Below are 22,120 nucleotides of genomic sequence, written 5' to 3' on the forward strand. Positions count from 1 at the left end.
ATTTATAATCACTAGTAAAAATACTTGATTTGTCTTGGACATTTGATAGAGTAAAGTTATGTTAAGAATGGAAATGTTAATGCAGAGAATACAAAGTTGGTTATGACTGCATTTTACAAAACAAAGTAAGCACGTTTTCTGCTAAACAGACAAGGTAAGGTCATGGAGCTCAGGCATCGACAATGAAAAGGTCCAATATACACATTCAAAACACTATTTGCTGCAGTGTGGTTTCAGTCAATCTGTGATTTCCCTGGCTTTCAATGCGGATTCAACGAGTTTCACCTTTTTGCTGTTCTCGCTGTTTATCAGCGAGAGTTTTTCAAGTAAAGACTTGAGTTCAGAAACACCATCATCTGGAACCATATTTCCTCTTCTCATTAGCCTTTGTGTTCGTTGAGTTGGGGAATCAGCCTGCAACGAATGAGTGTATCTTTTTGTTCTTGCACTCAGAGCTTCAATGGAAGAGTGCAATGCATCCAACTCCAATCCAGTAAATTTATCTGAGGAAAATTGAAAAACACAAGGAAAATTTTAAAAAAAGGATAAGGCCAATTTTACAAGAAATAATTCATGAAAACTGTAAGCATGTCTAGTTTTAGCAAGACCACAGTTAAGTGGAGTATTCATTTAGAAAGGAGAAAGGAGAAACATTACCTAGTTCCATCTTGAATTCTCTTTCCGCTTTAGAAAGTGGGTTTTTCTGCAGTCCAGGCAGGCTCCTCAAGCTTTGTAGCCGTTCCTCTAAGGAACTGTGAATCTTAACTGCACGATCTACACGATCCTCTAAATTTTCCTGTTTTGTTTCAACTTCCAAGAGCTTCTGTTGCATCTTGTGCAACCGAGAATGCTCTCCGTCAATTACTTTTTTCAACTGAGGCGCATGACGCTGGAGCTCAAAGTGCACCTATCAACAACATTAAAACGCCATATTTATTCATGAGTATATCAATAAGGAGCTAACTTATGGGGTAGCGTGTGTCTCCAACAGTAAAACCTACTAGAATCCAAGTTTGCAGTTTGTACGATCCTACATGCTCAAATTTTTCTATAAGCTTCTTGTTTGATATCAACCAGATTCCATTCCACAAAAATAATAAGTGGCCAACAACATTTTGTCCACATAATGTATTACTACTACATATCTAAGTGGAAACACTACGTATGGCACAATAATCCATACCTTGTGTGCATACTCCACATAATTTTCATGAAACAGCTTGAAATACTGATGAAGCATGGATCGTCCTTCAATAGAATCAGCTGTTACAGAGCGCAAATTTGGTGCAGAAGGGGGCAATAGAACTGCCTTCGGCCCATTGAGAAGCTCTTTGCTTATTATTGTGTTAAAACCTGTTTGTTTTGTACTTGTTGTCTCTTCTGTAGTTAAATTTTCTTGGATCTTATCAAAAGCATCAGTAAGCAATACATTCCAAGTTTCCATCTGTAGCACTATACAGTCATTAGAAGAAGTAAGTCCCACAATCCACGAACTACCATAAGAATCTGATAAAGCCAGGAAACCATGAAGAGGTGATGGGGAGGATGAGTCGCCAGGGCATGTACTAAGTACAGAATTCACAGATGGAGTTCTAATTGGCTCTTCCTTCCCAGTTGTGTGGTTAGTGAAGGGGAGAAAATGCAAGACTATTGAATCTATCCCTCCAGCATGAATACAAAATGTTCTTTCAGGTAAGAGAGGATCACTAATCATGCCAATCAGAGAACTACTTTCGATAGGCAAAGCTAAATCCACAATGGCTAACCTCAGCAAAGGAGGCGGCTGGCCCAACCAAGCAGTAGAATACGGGGTCTGATCTAGCTTCAAAACAGTAGGACTACTCAAGAAAGACTCACATATCATAGCAACACCAGCTATCTTATCTGATGAGGTGAAACAAAGACGAGGTGCGCTACCCATCGTCCATACTGGCTGAATTTCATCAGCCAAAGCATCCAGTTGCAATTGCCCATCACTACGAGCAATCACAAGAATTGTGTCTTTGCCAACTAAATTGTAATGAAAACTGACCGCACGCCCTTCACATGTGCCTTTCTGAACATCAGAATCTTCAGTCACACCATCACACATGTTATGCAGAGGCCCCTGAAATTAATATTGTATTTAAGATGAAGGGCCTGGACAAAAGGAAATTAAGTTTGGCAACGGACTGAAGACAACCAATCCAGAGATATGGAAAAGAAAATCAAACACAAGGCTGTTCAACCATTAACTGTAACAACTACCATTAATTCATTTAATGCAATTGACTCAAAACTCCAGCTACTTGAACAAAGTATAAATTAGTTATTACTAGATAATAAACAGAAGCATCTTATTCTTGCAACATCGAAGATAGGACATTTTCCATTCAACCAAAGGAAGGAACGGACATGAATCAACACGAGACTTCTGTAAACAAATGAAAAGAAAGTGATAAAGTTTACCTGCAATGAAACTGATGCATCCATATGGACAAAAGGCTGAGCTCTAACAATATGCAACTGTCCACCACCTCCATCTTGATGAACTAACTCAGGAAATGTTGCCTCCAGCCATGAGATTGCCATATTCGAATTACTAACAGCTTTTGAATTGGATGATTTTAGCCCAAATGTATGAGCGTCATTATAAAGCTCCAAAATAGATTCCCATTTATACAAGCTGTTTATAAGTGGTGGACATTGTCAGAATTGAGAAAACAGGTAATGTGAGGATGTAGAGGTTATTTATTGAGAAGAATGGAAACCCATAAATCATTACTCCCTCCGTCCCGCTTTAGCAGTCCCGGTTGGACAATTTCAAGCGTCCCGCTTTAGGAGTCCCGGTTGAACTCAGTGCATTAAAAAATGACTTCATTCTAATTTTAAAATCAACTAAACAACTAAATATAAAACCCAATTAAAAGAAAAACCTTTCACATTCCCCTCATCCCTCTCTCTCTTTACTGCGCGTCCCCTTCCTTGCGAACACTAGATCTGGAACCCTGTGTTTACTCCTCCCTCAAATCCAACTGCCCCTTAAACGGCAGCGACGACAGTCTCTCGCCCCTGGACTCGACCAGCCCAGTGTCGTTCGACCAACAGAGGCCTACTGCACTCCGACCCGGAGCTCTTCAGCGGCAGCGCTTCCACCTACGCTCATGTCACCGCCTACACTAATAATCCGCCGGCATTCTTTGCCGATTTCACCACGGCCAGGATTTGATTTTAATCCTCTTTGTTTGTCCAGTCCACTGGGTTTTGGAATTTTGGTGTGTTTACAGAAATTAAAAAGTCATTTTTGTTTCACTTTGTTGACGAAAATTTGCTTGTTAATTTTGGACAGATTCTAAATTTTAATTTTGATTGTTTGATTCAGAGCTTGATTCCCAAATTATCTTCTACCCCTCTTCCTTTGGTCGTTCTTTTTGTTTTGTTTGGTGATATACTGAATTGGGTGTATCTCTACAGAAATTAAAATATCATTAATGTTAATATTGCTAAGTTAAAAAAAAAATCTAATTAGTGATAGTAACAGCCGAAAATAAGCATTAGAAAAAGTGTTTTAAATGTAAAATTGTTAAAAAAGTTGGGTCCCAACATCCACTACCATATTTATTTAATACACACTCAAACTCTCCTTAAAACATGTGCCCAACTCAACCGGGACTGCTAAAGCGGGACGGAGGGAGTATAATTTATTTTTTAAGGCATTGTTAGAATCATCACAGGGATTAAGTTTTGACATAGTGAGACAACAGAATAGCAGCAAAGCCTCAAAACAAAATTTTCACGACAAAGTATTTTTAGTCAAACAGGGTAACTACCATAAGCAAAAAAATTGATCCAAAAAGCCGAAGGCAAATCAGAGATTATGCAAAACAAAATTACCTTGCAAAAGGAACAACAGGGCAAATTATGTAAGTGGATCCATCACTAAACAAGATAAAAACCTGAAAAATGAGCATGGTTATTAGTATTTTCTTCAGTACATACAAATATATTCAAAGCCTATTCAGTTACTTATTAGAAGCCAAAACTTCAAACAACTGCTCACAATGTGGTCTGCAGTCCTTGCACAACATCATGAATATTCTCATGATTAGATAAGATACTTATAGGCACATACAAATGTATTCAAAATACAATTATATTCAAAACCTATTGAGTTACTTATTAGAAGCCAAAACTTCAAACAACTGCTCACAGTGTGGTCTCCAGTCCTTGCACAGAATCATGAATATTCTCATGAGTAGATAAGATACTTAGCACTTAGCATGCAGCTGACAACTGACATATGCCAAGATATCATAATATGCTAAACAGGTAAAAAGAGGAACATCAGCAAACATTATATGTTAATACTTGATATTAATATGCTCACTGCACTTTCTAGTTTTTATTACAATACCAGGCTGAATTTCAGGTCAATTAGCACAAACATATATTTTTAAGAGTCAAGAAAATAGTCATAAGCATACATATATGATATTAAGTGTCATTTTTCAGCCAAACAATATATCAATCAATATGCAAATGTTAACAAAATATCAAAATCAGAGAATTCCAATAGAGCGTAAATGGGCAAGTACCAAGTTTCAGCAGCAACAAAATAAAATGTCACTCATAGATATGAACACTACAAAGATATTCATGTTAGACTGCCACGTGAAAGAGAGCACCCTTACACTGAATTTATCCCATAAATGTTCACCACCAAAAGAGAAATCAACTGGACAAATTGCTGCAGCATTACGGCTACTCCCATACTCTACCGGTTGTAAATAATATTCCTGCTCTGGCTGCCCAATATCTGTAGACAGATCAAAAATTCTGCAAAATAAATGGTTCACGTAAGCTTAGCTCACATGTTTCAAGCTGTTAGAGAGTGGTACGTTAGAACATAAAGTTATATTATTCACGATTGAGAGCACACATAATGATTTAGCTCTTTCTGCCACACAAAAACAGTTAAACAGGAGTCCTTAGAAGGAAGACATCCTTTATTATTTATTTGACTGCTTTAATGTGTGTCATTTTTTTTGCACTATTCTTTTTCCAAATTACCAGAATAAGTTTTGCAAAGAAGTACAAGAATAACAAAAAATTCACCTCTAACAAATGTACTGTACGTTCACCTTGCTTGAGAGAGAGAACAAATATTTGCTAAATAGATCAGAAATGTAACTTCATAGAACTATGTCCATCGTCCAGTAAAAAATGTATACCTGAAAACAGAATCAGACGACAGGATTCCCAAGTGTGTATCACTGTATGGGTGCCAGCAAATCTGTAGAATGCGTATGAAGTTGTTTCTCTGGAAGTAAATCTCTGAACCAAGAGAAACGGTCCTGAAAAGGTTTAGGTCATAGCAGTGGTATTGTCAGTCTATTAGGCCAATATATCATGTACACCAGTAGGTATAATATTGTAGAACGAAATCCAGCTTCGGAGGAGTCGTATAGAAATATGCATAATTGATCGAAAGACTACCACAAAAACTGAAGTACTTGGCATATGCTACACACACTACTTGTTTCATAGCCAGACTGATGAAGAGCTTAGAGAACAGGATTTATTATACATAACTAATGAAACACCCAACAGTATAGTCCTTGCATTCACAGAGGTCGGAGAGCACCACCTAAACTATCATACATGACTAATGGAATACAAAGAAGGATGAGCCAGCCATAGAAATGAATCAGCATCTAAGGAGATTGCAGAGATGGTTTCAACCATTGCAGTCGACGCTGCTCATAATGAGGTGTATTCAAAATTAGACACTTCGCATGTAAATCAACAAAGCCTAAATACTACTCCCTCTATCCCTCTGTAGTAGAGGCGTTTCATTTTGAGCACTCGTTTTGCAAAAATGATAATAAATATTTAATATGGAGAAAGAGTAAAGTAAGAGAGAGAATAATATAGATAAGAGTCTTCTCTATATTATTCTCTCTCTTACCTCACTTTCTCTTTACTTTAATTATTTATTATCATTTTTGCAAAACGAGTGCTGAAAATGAAATGCCTCTATTGCAGAGGGACGGAGGGAGTACTAGTAATCAAATGAAATCACGGAATAAAACTCAAACTTACACCATCCGTACACTGCTATATGCCTGTGATGCAGTCGGAAGTAAATAAAATATCATTAAGCAGAGAGGTAGAGACTTGGCAAATAGTAATATTATCATACCGACAGATGATGGTATTTTGTGCTAGTGAAGAGCGTCCATAAAGGTACATAACACATAGGCCCTCCGTCCCGGCCAGGAGCATAGCTGAGCCATTTTTGTTGATAGAAATCTTACTCACCTCAAAGCTGACTGGTGTTTCCGCTTGCAACACCTATAAGAGAGCATGTAAGTATGAGTGGAGTCCACATTCATCCCTTCTACAACATAGCTCCTCTCCCCAAAGGATTAAAAAAGCTCAATTAAGTAATGTGCTATCATAATTTATCCATCTAATGGTTGGAAACCAAATCTAAAGCTAGTAACGTTACATTCTATCAGAATTTCAACTAAATTAGACATTTAAGTATGCGAAATTAAAATTTCATAAACCCCTCTTAAACCCTAGCTTTTCATAATTGCTCTCTCTCTCTCACACACACACACAGACAGAGCACGTGAATACTGAATCGAATGAAAGACCTTAGAGGGGGAAGCAGCGAGGATGGAAGAGGGGTCCGGCTCGCCCAAGCGAATTGATAGGCGGTGGAGGCATTTCGTCTCCAAGTCCCAAATGTATAGCCGCGAAGCTCCATCCCAGGCCATGAGATTGGGGGGCTTTCTTCCGGAAGTATCGAGGGCGGCGGCGGGCGTAGCAGTGGCGGAGGAGAAGAGCGGGTGGTTCTGCAGTGGGAACCATTCGAGCTCTGACTTGGGAGTCGAACTCGACGGCGAAGGAGAAGGAGCCGGAGATTGACGGCCCTCCGGTAAGTCGAACGAGAAACGCATATCTCTGGATTCGTAGAAGAGAGGGAGTCGGAAGCCTAATTCATCATTTAATCATTTCAAATTTAATTTATTCTGCTAAATATGTTAATTTTTTTTACTATACTTAAAAAACTTCATTATGAAAAGTGAATTTACTATTATTTGAATAACATTATTATGTTAATGAATTGAATTTAATTCAAACATTATTAGTATGTTAGAATTACAAAATACTTGTACTAACATTCTAGTATTCTACCACTTCTTTGTAGATCTGCCACTAATCACTACAATCAATACAACGGGTTCTGAGCTGGGCTTGTCTATTCTGATTTCTGACTAATTCAATTGAGTTTATTTGCAAACCCAAGCCTAGCTCACGAACGGCTTACTAGAAGCCCACCAAAGTTAATCTCTTAAAAGTCTTTTTAATTTTTCTTACTTTTATAAACTTATAGTACTATAAAAAAAAATCCAGGTGGACAAGGCTCAGAGATATATATAAAAAAAACTGGCCTAATTTAACCCGTTTCATATGTGGGCTCAGGCCTCAAACAAAGAGAGCCTCTCCGAGCATGGGCATGACCCATTTGACAACTCTATTTGCCTTTAGGATTAAGCTTAGAATGGTACAAAATCAAAACATAGTAGTAGGAACTAATAGAAAATATATAAAATATACTGAATTATTACAAGTAGTGAGTGAAGGACATTCTCAAGCATATAAGAGTGATTGTGTAGGAAATTGTGTCCTCCACTAAATGGGGTGGGTAGATGCCTTAAATAAAGACAGTGGCGGACGCCAAAACATTCTTCAGTTCTCGAGAAGATAAAAATGAGTCACCACTCTTCCTTTTATAAAAGAGAAAAGGTGATATGAATTTTGTTAGAAGTTGAATATGACGTATCTCTATCTTCCCAAATGTATTGAAGAGAGCTTTAGCATCCGCCCTCCGTTGGATTGAAAGAGTGTTTTGGCGTCCGTCCCGGCCTTTATGTAAGTCATCTATCCCATTGATTCAGTGGAGGACATACTTTCCTACACAATCACTCTTATTTGCTGGAGACTTTCCTCAACTCACTAGTTCCTACATTGTACCAACTCATAGTATTTTATATACTCCACTTTCTACTAGTTCCTACTATTGTACCTCCTGTACAAGTACAATTATGGTATCAAAGCCATTTTTGGCAAATGTACGTAATAATTATGTAGTTAAGCGTGTTGAACATGCCAGCGGCATGTGTGTGTTTTATGTAGAGCTCAACCAGCATCTCTCTTTTGTTGGAACAAATACTAGAATTTAGTGAGGCGTTTAATGCATCAGATTCCAGTTTGGTAGGCAACTTACTACACCCGTCGTCAATTCGCTTTTATTCTTACATAAAAACTCAGATATGTTATATAGTGTTTTACATGTTTTGAGATTTTGTGTTCCTCCAAATTGGATAATAGACATTCAAAACTTTGCCACATCACAAACTATATGCGTGCATTTTAATATAATTATGAAAACAAATTAGCGCAACTGAAGCAAAAATATATCAATAAATTGCACATGTTAAGGAAAATTCTGCAGCATAAAGAAGAGTAGAGAACAACATTCATTGAGTTTCTTTAACAACTACAAAAACGTTGCACTTAAATTATACTAGTATTAGTATTTCTTCACTTCCAACCTCTGCCACGTCCACGGCCGCCGCCGCGTCCACGGCCTCCTCCTTTTCCACGCAAGGCCTTATTGGCATCGTGTTTGACTTGCATGTTTTCCGGCAATGGAGAAATGTGATCCACACATTTTCTGAAGCTGAAGTCATCAACAGAGTCATCCTCCCTTATGAGGAAGAAGCAGCGACTTTTGAACTGGGGATGGAAGCGGACTTGGAAAGCTTTCACACCCGCGCCAATTTTTCTGTCCGCCTCTACATGACCTTTCTTGAGCAACTCTAGCAACACCAAGTACTCATACTGAATGCATAAAAAGCTAAGAGGTCAGATAACAATAGTTCGAGATAGAGTATATTATAGATGCTCATACACTGAATGAGCGAAAAGATAAGAAGTGGGATTAGAGTAGTTTGAGATTCTGTGATTCAGAGCATACACAGCTGAAGAAAATGGTTGAAGCTTAAATGGACAGCTAAGGTATTATACAACATGGCAACTTGATAACCAATAGAATTAATGTTCAAAACTAAACTGAGCAACTGAGAGCAAGTGTGAATGGAATTCTATTCCTACTATTGGACCAACTGTGATAAATTTAAGTTCTTCGTTTAGATTTTACATATGAATAATTCAATAAATGCATGCCATATTCGATTCATTTCATTTATCAAGTCAAATTCTTACAATTACTGGTTTTTAAATAATTTGGCACATCACAGATGAATGGCTTGGTTAATCATTATTATCTGATAATTTCTTGAGCTGTATACATTTTTCATTGGTAATGCAATGAAATTAAAAGGCAGGCTGTGGCTAAACAAGCAAGAAGGGTAAGCTTAGCAAAGTTTCTCAATTTGATATTGTGACAAATAAAAACACATCAAACTTGCACTGTTTTTTCTACAATCATAGTATAATTTGGGAACAGACCATTCCAATTCTCACGTCACACATAATATTCACAGCATATGTTATCGAACATTCAATCTATGTGACGTCGATAAATATCATATCTTGTAGCATCGTTAACACATACTTAGTACAATCCTAACCTCACAGTGATAAAAATATCCAAAATCAACTATATCCCCAAAAATCATAATATACGACCAACATACAGCCATTTATAATAATTTGAATAGAAAAATTATGATCCAAAACACAAATACATCAACATATTTCAGTAAATAGAAAGGAAATTAGGGCTAAAATGAATCAATGAAGAAGTAGTGATTACCTTATTGACATTAAAATTGGGAGACCAGGAATGAAGAAGCTTAAAGAAATAATCAAACATGGCAACAGAGGTATCGAAAGTTTTGGGTCCAACAACCAACTCAGCGGCTATTGCCTCTCCTTCTCCAGCGCCATCCTCGGTTTTCGTTCTCTTCTCCTCCGGCTCAGCCTCCACATCCTCCTCTCTGGAGCGCTTCGCGGCGCCATTGTCGGTATCCTCGGCCGGAACCTTCACCTCCTCGACCTCCATCGAAGCCTCTGAAGCTGCCATGAACAGAGGTATCGAGAAGTTGTGAGTCTAGGGTTTTAGGTTTTTGTAGCAAGTGTGTGCGCTCTATTTTGTTCTTCCACTTTTCTCGGATTTATATTATTCGTATCGATTTTTTTTTTTTTTATCACATAACAATGGGCCGCTTGGGATATTGGGCTCTGTCTTAAATTCGTTTTATTATTAATTCTATATAGCCTTTATATTAACTTCACTCGTGGGACAAAAAAATTTCAAATAATAAAAATATATTTACTGTTAAATAGATTAAAATAATGAACGTAGAAAAAATTATAAACATATACTCCCTCCATCCATGAATAGGAATCTCGTTTACTTTTTTGAAATGATATAAATAGTTAAAGTGTAGAAATTGTAAAGTAAGACATAGAATAATATAGCAGATCATAAGATATTAAAGACATTCGAGAAATCAAGACTTTATGACTGATATTATGGTCACCCAATACTCGAGCCTCCAAAACATAAACCTAACCGTATAATTATCAATTTGGTGTCATTACACAAACCATTAGAGTGATCTATGATAAATTCGACCCTGGGACTAATCCAACGAAATCATGAACTGGTTAACCCCATCAACAACGTCAAGCGTAGGAGCAAATATAGAACGATCATGCAAACAATTGTTCAACTCTAGAGGATCCATATATAGAGCATTTATTATTATTTTTGTTTTGATAATGCTTTCATCAATCTTCTTAAAATATACTATCTTCTTAAAAAATAAATAATTAAACATACCCAAATTAAACATATGAATACATTAGATCATAGAAATGTAAAATTCCTTTGATATTCAAGATAAAAAATTTGGATCATCCAATAATTATGTCTTAGTTGGCTACTTGTTTCTTATGTTTAATTTCAGACCATATTATAACTTGATATGCATGGCCAAATATTAAATGTATTTTTAGTATTGGAAAAAGATAAATTTCTTATTTCCTGCTATATATACGCATAAAAAGTAAATTATCACTTAAAATAAGTAATAACATTTTATTACTTAAATTCACCGTACTCTTCATGCTATAAGAAGTCATACAAACTTTGAAAGTTAGATTTAATTTTAAAGATTATAATTTAATCTAATTATATATTAGATTTAATTTTAAGTAATTATAATTTCATCTAATTCCGTAATTTATTCTATAAACTTAGTAGCATTGTTTAATTCATTGGAAACATTAATTTGGTTTCGAGTTTCAACATCATTATTTTGGCTAAATAATACAAATTGTATGCAAATTTTAATGCATTTGTAATTTGTGAGAGGAAACAAAAATTAATCGATGAAAAGATGAAATAAAATAGTAATATTTTGGGAAGATGAATATATACATGAAGTTGTATTCATCAAGCTATTTACCTGCACATTGCACTCATATGAAAAGAAAGTCGAAGCAGTAAATAATCTTTTCTTCGATTTTGTAGATTTTTTCTTAAATTCTTACTATGATAGTACTTGTGGCAATTAGTTACGTTGTTGTTTGAAGAATTAACACCATTTCATAAATGAAAATTTAAATTCACAATTTCATTTAAGTGATGCTAAATAGAAATATTAATGACATTCTCTTAGAAAATTACAAACGAAAGTGAGAGATTTCGGAATATGGGGCTCAATTCGCTGACCTTTCAGAATATGGGCTCGGGGCATGCAAATTTTTCAGAATAAGTGTTTTTTACTTTTTTATATTTGTTCTCTTCTTTTTTCTTATTTTTCATTCCTAAATAATTATAATTGACCAAACTACCCTCTAACCTAATTTATCAAAAGTTTATGTGCTCCACTGTCTATCACAATTCACGAGTTAGTCGAAGTAGCGATGAACAACAAATGGAGATTATTTGGAGAAACAGAAATGTTGTAATGGCTGAATAATTCACTCTTAATTTTTCCAAATTTTTAATTCTTTTTAAAGGTGTGTGACCATGTCTTTGTTGGTTTTCTATGCATATTTATATATAGTTTTAAAAGCAGCAATGGGTGAGTGGTTCACTATTCTTTCAGTCTCCATCTTAATTAACGCATGTAATGCTTGATCAGATATTGCAAACATGGATTGGGATTAAGAAGGATGATACATAATTAAATATGCCCCTTTATATATTGATAGATTTCATAGCTATTGCATTTAGAGTTCGAAACTTTTTGCAAAACTTTTTTTTATCAAATCTACAGAACTTACCAAAACAATCACAGCTAAAAACTTACCAAAACATTCATCGGAATTAATTTTTCTGATAAAACTAAGTTAAAAAGATTGATATAGTTAAATTGTTAGATTGAGATATGACTAAACAGTCATAGTGTTAATAATTTTCTTAAAAGGTTGAGTACAATCTTTCATGAGTTCTCATAAAATGTCCATAATGCAATATTAGATACGTAAAACGCTCTTTTAAGAGTTTTCCTAAAACGTCCACAATATAAAATTCGCGTAGGGTATGGACAATTAGCGTGGGCTATGTACCGAATATGCTACATGGCGAATCCCTAAAAATTTGTGTATGGGGTGCATTCCCTCTGCGATTCAGGTGTGTTTTGGGTGCATTTTGGTTGATTTAACTACTCATGGAGTTTGTTTTTTTATATATAATTTTCATGATTGTAGTGTCCTAAATTGAAGACTATTTTAATTGGTGATGAAGAATAACGGAACGGTTCTTAGTGTAGTATTTAATTTATGAGTAGTATTGAATTTTATAGATAGTTAAATTTTTGTTACAAGATAGGTGGTCACACCATTTAGTACATTCGACGATTTTTGTATCCCAAAATTTTAAAATGTGTATATTTAACCACCATTTATAACCACCATCGTGTGGTTTGAGCCTCTTTTGCATTAAAAATTTGGATTTTCACTAAAGAATATATTATGGCAAAACGAAATTACATTTTCGTGTAATATGTAATCTTTCTACAAATTTACATAATCGAGTTTGGGTGGTTGTACTACCTTACTCCAAAGCTAGAAGAAAATTATTTTCTCCAAAATCGATAATTAAAAAACTTGAAATATCCTACTAATTTCCGGCCACTTTGATGCCAGAATCATACCCACTAGTTGTTTTTATTGTATTTAAATTTTTAAAAAAATTATTAGAAATTTTATTATACTACTATAAGATAACAAATTGTTGATTCTAACAATTTTTTTTAAATGATATGCTTCTTATATTGAGTTCAATATGATAAAACTAACCATAGACTTGTTTCTTGATGTGATATTTTATTGGATAAAGTGTACGATAAAAATTGTTCAAAATAGACTATAAGAAAATAAAAGGAAAGTCTTGGATTTGTGAAATTTCCATCTTTTTTCCATCCCCTAATAAATTAAAAGAAACAGAAAAGAGTGCACACAATCTAAAGAATGAAGTAAAGAAAAGCATAAAGGAAATCCATTAAGCACAAGAAACAAAGAGAAGGGGTTTCTAAAGGTAAGAGAGTTTAGCAAAAAAAAAGCAAAATAATGATTGGTAAATTTGTGTGAGTGATTTTACTATGTACTAGTAACACCATTTATTCTACTTTATCTAGCTTTTTGCAGACTCACTATTCTCTAGTTTGGTTAGCTAAGCAAGCCTCCATTTTTGAAAGTGAGTACTTCCTTGTCCCATAAAGATGACACACTTGGAAAATGACACGAGATTTTAAGAGATGTTATTTTGTGTTAAGTGGAAAGAGAAAAATATTTATATTAATGTGAGGGAGAACTTTTTCTAAAAACGGTAATGTGACGTTTTTGTGGAACAAACTAAAAATGAAAGTGTGGCATCTATTATGGAACGAAGGGAGTACTATTTTTTTAATTGTGATTCCAACTCCAACAAAAGCTCTTCACTTGTCCCATTTGAAGGTTTTCAATTTCATACATTGGATGAGAAAAAGCAGTAGAGACTTACGCAAAAATTTGTGTGCATCCACCAGGTTTAAATCCAATAAGGGTTTAGACAGTTGATGGGTTTGAATGATGGTCTAAAGAGAAAGGAAAGGAATAGGGTGTATGGGAACCAATGCTAAAGATTCTTGGCTTCTCAAGGTTGATGCTTTTTCCCACCAACTTTTTGTTCAAACCTGTCAAAATCTTCTAATACAGCCTTATTATTGCTTATGATTGAGGTGAATCTTGCTTCTCCCCTTCTACTTTATGCTTTAATCCACTCAAGTATAAATAAGGGATTAAGCAAACACATAAGCAGCCTCATTTATAGGCAAAGAATCCATCCACTCTCTTTTACTAAGATATTACCTTATCACATCTTGTGCTTTTCTCTGCTGCAAAGATGTCCTGCTTGACTTACAGGGCCGCCCTTCTAGTATTCTTCTGTGTTGGGCTGCTCTTCATCCAGCCGGAAACTGTTTCTGCAACGAGAAGCACCGGTCTTGCTCTAAGACGGGGAAGAGGAGGAGGAGGAGGGAGGCTTCTTCTCGCCTTAGAAGAAGGGGGGAGGCCATTCAACATCGCGCCTTCACCTTCAATGACTTTTGATCCGAGCCAATCAGAGAAAAGAACGGTACGGGGAGGATCAGATCCTATACATAACAGAGCCTGACCTGAAAATTATGAGGTTAGAAAGTAATGCTTGAAGCCTATCTTGATGCAGCTGTGACGAAATTTTGCTGCCTCTCAGTGTAGGTTGAATCAGTTACAATTGTTTCATTGGTTTAGCAGTTGCATCTTCCTCGTATACATAGCTGCGACCGAGCAGCTCGAGAAGCAAACATATGTTATAGATTCTAGCATGGCTCAAATATGTATGGGGTTCATTTTCACATACAGATATATAGTTTTTCTGTCTCAACATCTCTTTCTATTTATCATCCTACCATCAATGCAACGAGAGAGAGAGAGAGAGAGAGAGAGAGAGAGCTCGAATCAAGAATCATATAAACTTGCTAAAACTGAGTTTGCATATTCTACAGGCAACAAAAATGGGCATAACGAAAACATTAACTATGAATTCCTAAAAATCAAGATTCTAACTGCGATACCTAGTCCGGTGATGTGGATCCAACACTGTGTGCATTTTCTTGTGGTGAACAGTCTGCAAATCGTTTCAACAGCATCATTAGGTCGAGAAGGACGCTGGTACTCAAACTGCCCAGCAATACCCTTTATCTGGTCCACTCTCCTCTTGTTTGATGCCTCTGAGAAGTTTCAGGAGGTAGCCATTGATCACTGCATCTGATGCACGGACGAATATGCAAACTCAGAGTACTCGAGAACATCTCCACACGCTAGCTCAATCTCTTCACTGATGATTGTATGAAGGGGGGTCTCCAGCCATATTTCGGCAAAACTTTGATGAAACCATCCCCTTGCCCCCCTTGCTAATCCCCGTGTGCTTGAAAACTCCCGAATGTGAAGTGTACGTCACTCTTATCTTTAAAAAGGTAGAATAGCTCTTGGTGAATAGCACCACCCTGAAAAATCGAACACGTTAGTACCTGTATTTAGAGGAAAACAATATATGCAGGAAGGTAAAGTAACAACCAAATGCAAACTCAGCTAAACAACATATATTTCGTGTAGCTATTCAAGTGGAGTGTGGGAGTGTAGAGCACCCATTACATATGCCTAAGGAAAGCAAGAACGCAGTTTATGCACGATAAGTCAAGATTCTAGCGATTACCAAACTAGAAAAACATCATAAATCGTGATATATTACGAATACATAATAAGATATACATCAAACTATTGCATATATCAATCAGAAAGGCAAGCTCACGCAAATGAAAGAAACTAAAATCATTTGTATACTTTGAACTCTATGACTGAACGACCTTTACATGAAGCAGATTAAGCATTAAATACACATACTTTATATCAAAAATCAAAAGGGTAGATATAGTGCTTACATCATTCCTATATATTGCACCTTGAAAATAGGCCAATATCGGCCTTTCCCTGAAATAGGCAAAATATGCATCCGGCTTGTTCTGACCATAAGTTTGTACAGGGCAATCACATCCTTCTCAACATTTCCTATTTCAGGCGGGTACCTCCCGAAGGCAGCGAGCGGGCCAAACCCTGATCACTATTCAGGCGATGAGCTAAAAATCAAATGATTTCTCCCACCAGATACTTCCACTCCCTCAGGCCTTTCATAAAATCCACTGCAGCAGCCTATCGAGACTAAAACTTTGCTTCCCCTGGCTCTTTGAGTGCCGGTTGTAACTCAAAGACAAGAAAAAGGGCACAAAAAACCACATCAGCTTTACTCAAGTGATGAACTCTGATGGCACTACACGTCTACACGGCCGGCTCACACTGAAGCAAGAAGATCGAGAGTTAGCCAATGCTCAGCACTGTGTTGTAAATTAAGCCCAAGTTAAGATGGGATCCTACTGCAATGCCAAATTTGATTCCCAGACAACCCGAAATAGAATTCAAGAGGCAAGTCATACATATATACCAGAAGAAGAGCATGCCAATCGTCACAAGACGAGTTCTTGTATCTCTCTATACCCTCCTTGGAATTCTTGGGCTCAGAGCCTTATGAATCGACCTCACTAACATATCCATCCTATTCTCCAATCTATGAACACGACTGCCCTGTCTACCGCCTTTTCAATCTTAATTCGAACTGCTGATGATGCATTGCTCAAACTTATAAACTGGAAAACCGAGCTAGGCGTCATAGAACTGTCAAGGAACTCTATAAAGCAAGAAAGATTGAATCTTATTTTCTGAAACTGATAAAGACATTACAACACATCAAAGTTGGTCTGAGATATTTTTCCAAGTTTGTTCCCAGATTCAGTTAAATGGAAAGAGTACGGGATTCAATGCCAAATCACAATTCTATACAGTGACCTCATTAATTGGTAATCATATAAACATGTTTTGGCAGTCTATATTGGAAATTTCCAAAAAAGAAAGCAACAAACAGCTCTCAGAAATAAAGAGCATAAATAAACAATAAGCCCTAGAACTCATTTTTTTTTTTTACTTTGATCACCTCAAATATTGACCCAAATCCAACCTGCACATGTTAAACACACACAGAGTAAAGCTAAGCATCAATTTTTCTCGCCTGGCTCATCGAAAATTTATACATAATTTATTCAAATTCCATCACCATTAATGTAAGAGAGGGCTACCTGATTTTAGCTGAACTGCAGCTTTCTCACACAATCCCTACCTTTCTTCACCAGCTGAAGGTTCCAAATTCGTGAAATCCCACTAAATACTGATCAACACCATATTTTTCTGTTCACTTAAATCAAATTTTAGAGCAATAACACCGATTCATTAGTGTTTACAGGGTTTAAAAAATACAAAATGAACTAAAATTGTGCAGCTAGTGTTGTTTTGTGAAAATTTTATTTTCGTCGATATGGCTCGTGAATTTGACAAATGTTGAGTAAGATTAACGGATTTTTGTCCATATCATTACAAATTTTGTTAATGTGCAATTATGTATAACTCGGATGAATAGAGTATAATTATGTTATAAAATAGATTTAAGCATGAACGACGCTTTGGCCGAGTGGTTAAGGCGTGTGCCTGCTAAGTACATGGGGTTTCCCCGCGAGAGTTCGAATCTCTCAGGCGTCGTTTACTTTTTCCTGTTTTGGGCATATTTACATTCAAGCTAGTAGTACAAAAATGCTTTTCATCTTCAATTGTGTGGCTTGGAATATAGTAATAGTAGTAATTAGTTAATAAATAAGTAAAACATTGACAAGTCAATACAACTAAGGCAACAAATATATTAACAAAAAAAGAGGAATTGAAACAAACCAATACACAAAAGACACATATAGAGAGTATACAACCTTGATTGGTCTTCAATATTGGGATGAAGATGAGAATATTGTCAAAGTCATATCATATGTGTGTGCCGCACATTATTTGTCTCCTCTTCGACTTTTCTTTCACGTTTCTCCACATTTCGGTACATCACCTTTACAAGTCTTTGGTAGGAAGTGATATATGGACTTGTGCCATTATTCAAGCTTAACCCAATTATTATGATGTGATTAATTACTAATTACTCAAATGATTACATAATTTGCGTCACAATAAAAATGTAAACTAAGTATTTATGTAACACATATCACATCTACGTACATTTTGACATCTACAAACTAAATGCAAATTAAACACGATACATCTTAGATGAGGCTAGCCTTATGCATCATTGTAAAATTTGATGAATTTCCAATAACGCTAAACAAAATACAAGTATGCTAATTAAGAATCCACTACTTCCACCCTGTGGAAGTTCCGGTGGCAGCCGCACGCGGCGCAGGTGAGCTCCCTTTCTTGACCTCCGGCGGAGGCCGAGAACTCCCGGCATCCATCGACGGCGTATCCTCCAATATTAGCTGCATGGTTCTTCATGCACTCGCGGTGGCGAATTCGACTCCATCTTTTCTTGGAACATTCTCTCTTGATCATCACTACTACTTTTTTCGTCATTAGTTGCTTAACAACTTTCCGGAATTAATGTTACAAAATAAAAAATGATGGTGTAGTGTCTATCATGAAAAGGATTGGACATAGATGATAGATAGACACACACATATGGACTAGTAGTTATATAGAGATAAATGGAATTGAATAGGATAAGGCCGAAACCTAACCCTAGCTAAAGTAGGAGTATATATGTTTGAAAAAAGAGAAATTCTACTAGTACTATTAATCATTGGGTTTATCAACAGTTTTGTACAGTAAATTTGATATCATATGTACCACGTGTGGAGGTTTAGAAAAATCTATACATACATATATTAGTGGAAGGAAGGCTGCAAGTGCATTATTGTTTCTACCGTTTACCTTTGATTTTTTGGCATGTCGATCTTTTAAGAGAATTTGAATTTGAATTGAGTTACTTAGTATGCATACATACGGTCAACATTTCTCCAATTGATTTGATAGAAATTTTATGAAGGGGATTTGGTAAAAGTTTCAATTAAAATTTTGAGACTTTTGTTGTTTCCGCAATTGGCTGTACCCGGCATTTATAGATAGAGAAAATCGATAGACATATATATATCCTTCAATTTGCAGTGTTGAAAATTTACACCAATTTAACTAATTGTATTTCGGAAAGAGAAGATGTCATACGCATCATGCGTGCCTCAATGTTGATCATTAGTCCGTGTAAGGGCATCCCAAGGTGAGGCACCTGTTCCGTCCCCAATAATGGAACGCTTGCAAAAAATGCAAGCGATATGGGGGTGGGGTGGCGGGACGGTTATCACGCCTTGAAGCAAATGGGGGCAGGCTATCCTGCCCGGCCCCCTTGCTCTCACCCAATTATCTGCAAGTGTGTTGCCCAATTAGTTTAGTGTACATTTAAATTTTTAATTGTTTTTATTTTATTTTTTTGTATTGTGTGTTGGGCAACATCCGCAGTTTAAAATTTTAGTTATATTAGTATGTTATTCTAAACCCTCCTACAAATACTGAGTGAGGTGACGGCGATGTCGCTTCCCACAATCTACTCTCTTAAACGATCTAGTCGAACATATTTGGACATGGTTTATCAATTATATGTAACTCCGTGGTTTCAATTATATTTTTTCGCTTTCAATAAAATATGCTTTTCGGATTTTAATCAATGTCATACTATAATTCAGTTATAAATTCAATTTAATTAGAATTAACAATTAAAATAAAATATGAAAATAATAATTAATAAAATAGTTGGATCCTTAAATATTTAAGGGAAAAAGATTGTGGGTCATAATTGTAGGTGCTGCATCTAAATAAAGAATGAGATAAAAAGTGGTACTACATAAGTATAATGAAAGAAAGAAAGGTAAATATGAGTGTGGATGACCTAACTATAGTAGAAGTGAATGAACCGTAAAGTTGATGGAGACAAAGAAACATGAATGAATGGTGACTAGACTAATTTATGAAAGAACCAAACCCACCCAATATTCCTCAATTTTTACCACAAATCCATAATGGCATTAGTATGCGGTTTATTGCCATTTATTTAACATGGTGATTATTTGTTTATAACCTTTATATAGAAAATAGGAAGCAACAATATCAAACCGGTTAATATCTACTGATCTACATAATGCATAGGCATAGCTTGATTCTTCAAATCATGTTGGGGAAGTTACTAATATATTGTGAAAATTAAAAGGATTTATTTTGGATGATATGTTGAAATACATTAATTTGAAATGTAGCCCGAGTTTTAGCTATTTTACTCTAACCAAGCCTAACTGTTGAAGCCCAATTACACATGTTGGGCTTTTCATTATTACATACTCCATATTACTTTATCAATTTTCTAGTGAAATAAAATATGGACTTATTTTTGGAATTGAATTACAGATGTAATATCAAGTGGAATTTGTACAGGCTGCACAATTCAAGCTTTAAAATTGGAATCAATGTCATCCAGAATGCACATGATTCCCTCAAATTGGTCTTCTTTTTCTACTTTTAACAATATGTATTCATGTCCAAGCATTTTCCACAAAAGAGAGTCACACCATTAATTCTACAAAAATACCCTACTATATCTCTCATGTCCCATCCACAAAAAATCACAAAAACGCCACATCTTTACAGCTATTTTTAAACAAAAAAATGCGTTTATTTTATTACAACCAAGAGATGGCTAAAACAGAAAACATTATATAATTTGTAAAATTTACTAATGAGTAGAATATATGAAAGCAAATCAATGTCGGTGAAAATAGCGAGGTAGATAGAGCCAGCTTCATTCCACTCTTCCCGCAAAATATGATCATAAATGATGTTTGAATTAAAAAGAGATCAAACAATGACTTTTTTGTGTTTAGAAACGAAAGTTCTTTGAAAAATTTGTCTAAATTCATAAAAAAAAAGTCTCTGTTTTGTCTTTCAAATACATTGAGTGCGAGGAGTTAAAACACATCCTCAGCTTGTTCATATCAATACGATAATTAGGGATTTGTATACAGAATATGTTCAAAAGTGTATTAGAAATGAGTTACTCAACCATTAAAAGGCTTTATAAGGGGAGAGTTGTCCACATTTATATAGACTAGGATCGTTACCAAGTGGACGTGTGATAAGATTTTAGAAAATTTAACAAAGTGTAACAAAGCAGAGAAGCCAATTTTCTACATGTGTATAATTAAAGATTGTGAAATGAGATACTATTATAATTAATTCCTTTTTGTTTTAATGCAGGTTTTCAATAAATTAATTATTTCTGATTCTGTCCGCAGAAAAGGAATGGCTATATTTACATGCACCTTTTTTCTAACCTTGTATTGTTTGATGGTTATGTTGTTATTCATGAGAAACTTTATGCCTTTACAGAATTTTGATGAGGCTGGAGACAGATAATTTATTCTTTATAAAAAAAAAAGAAAAATCACATTGCATCAAATAGTCGTTTATTTATGGTCCAACATGGCTGAGTTATTATTGTTGAATATTCACCGCCCCCATCAATCGGGTAATGTTATTTAATATTTCTTCAACTTGCAGCCATGGATGATTAATTGATTATCAATCACTCAAATAAGAATTGTTGAAAAAGATTGGATTTTTCACGACCACTTTAATAACTCTCAAAATCAACCCTGCAAATTTTTTCTTCACTCTTACCGATTTTAGTATGATATTTTCAAAATGAATAAATTCTTTGTACAAGGAATATTATCTAGATCAGATGTTTTATTTATTTTTTTAATCTTGGTTATCAGTATACTAGTTGGAATCACAGATAATACACTTATCAGCATTTATTGAAAAATAGTTTATGGAGTAATATATTATACTCCTTCGTCCCACTTTAAGTAACATATTTTTCTTTTTTTTATATCCCACTCTAAATGACATATATATTTTTTTAAATAGTATTATCACTCTATCTATTTTATTCTATCTCAACTAACTCATAAAATAACACTGCTAAAATCTCGTGTCGAATAAGAAATGCATCACTTCGATAGTGACGGAGGAGGAGGGAGTAAATGTTTAAATCATACGATTTTAGGTTTAAAAAATATTTTCGAAC

At 35.3% G+C, this 22,120-nt stretch overlaps 2 protein-coding genes, 1 non-coding gene and 1 pseudogene across 3 annotated transcripts; 1 reads left to right on the top strand and 3 right to left on the bottom strand.

Annotated features, from left to right (window-relative positions):
* Nucleotides 1-46: 46 nt before the first annotated feature.
* LOC125188453 (nuclear pore complex protein NUP88) lies at nt 47-6,995 on the bottom strand. The gene is made up of 9 exons (XM_048085302.1): nt 6,642-6,995; nt 6,182-6,333; nt 5,211-5,333; nt 4,671-4,815; nt 3,874-3,935; nt 2,449-2,665; nt 1,184-2,107; nt 658-907; nt 47-503 (listed from the first exon to the last, which is right to left on the bottom strand). The coding sequence occupies exons 1-9, from the start codon at nt 6,945-6,947 to the stop codon at nt 238-240; spliced, it is 2,445 nt and encodes an 814-aa protein (XP_047941259.1). The 5' UTR covers nt 6,948-6,995; the 3' UTR covers nt 47-237.
* A 1,461-nt stretch (nt 6,996-8,456) lies between these two features.
* LOC125186443 (protein EMBRYO DEFECTIVE 514) lies at nt 8,457-10,183 on the bottom strand. Its single transcript, XM_048082810.1, has 2 exons — nt 9,833-10,183; nt 8,457-8,895 (listed from the first exon to the last, which is right to left on the bottom strand). The coding sequence occupies exons 1-2, from the start codon at nt 10,100-10,102 to the stop codon at nt 8,596-8,598; spliced, it is 570 nt and encodes a 189-aa protein (XP_047938767.1). The 5' UTR covers nt 10,103-10,183; the 3' UTR covers nt 8,457-8,595.
* Nucleotides 10,184-13,955: 3,772 nt separating this feature from the next.
* LOC125189245 lies at nt 13,956-18,483 on the bottom strand (annotated as a pseudogene).
* On the top strand, nt 17,613-17,694 carry TRNAS-GCU. The gene has a single exon. It is a non-coding gene; the product is annotated as a tRNA-Ser (tRNA).
* Nucleotides 18,484-22,120: the final 3,637 nt, after the last annotated feature.

Source organism: Salvia hispanica, chromosome 5 (genome assembly GCF_023119035.1).
Source record: "Salvia hispanica cultivar TCC Black 2014 chromosome 5, UniMelb_Shisp_WGS_1.0, whole genome shotgun sequence".
NCBI lineage: Eukaryota > Viridiplantae > Streptophyta > Magnoliopsida > Lamiales > Lamiaceae > Salvia > Salvia hispanica.

Coding starts and splice junctions, on each gene's coding strand:
- LOC125188453 (XM_048085302.1), bottom strand. CDS start 6,947: ATGCGTTTCTCGTTCGACTTACCGGAGGGCCGTCAATCTCCGGCTCCT. Junction 4,816..5,210: donor TCGTCTGATTCTGTTTTCAG/GTATACATTTTT, acceptor TTTATTTTGCAG/AATTTTTGATCTGTCTACAG. Junction 2,108..2,448: donor ATGCATCAGTTTCATTGCAG/GTAAACTTTATC, acceptor TATTAATTTCAG/GGGCCTCTGCATAACATGTG.
- LOC125186443 (XM_048082810.1), bottom strand. CDS start 10,102: ATGGCAGCTTCAGAGGCTTCGATGGAGGTCGAGGAGGTGAAGGTTCCG. Junction 8,896..9,832: donor CCAATTTTAATGTCAATAAG/GTAATCACTACT, acceptor TTATGCATTCAG/TATGAGTACTTGGTGTTGCT.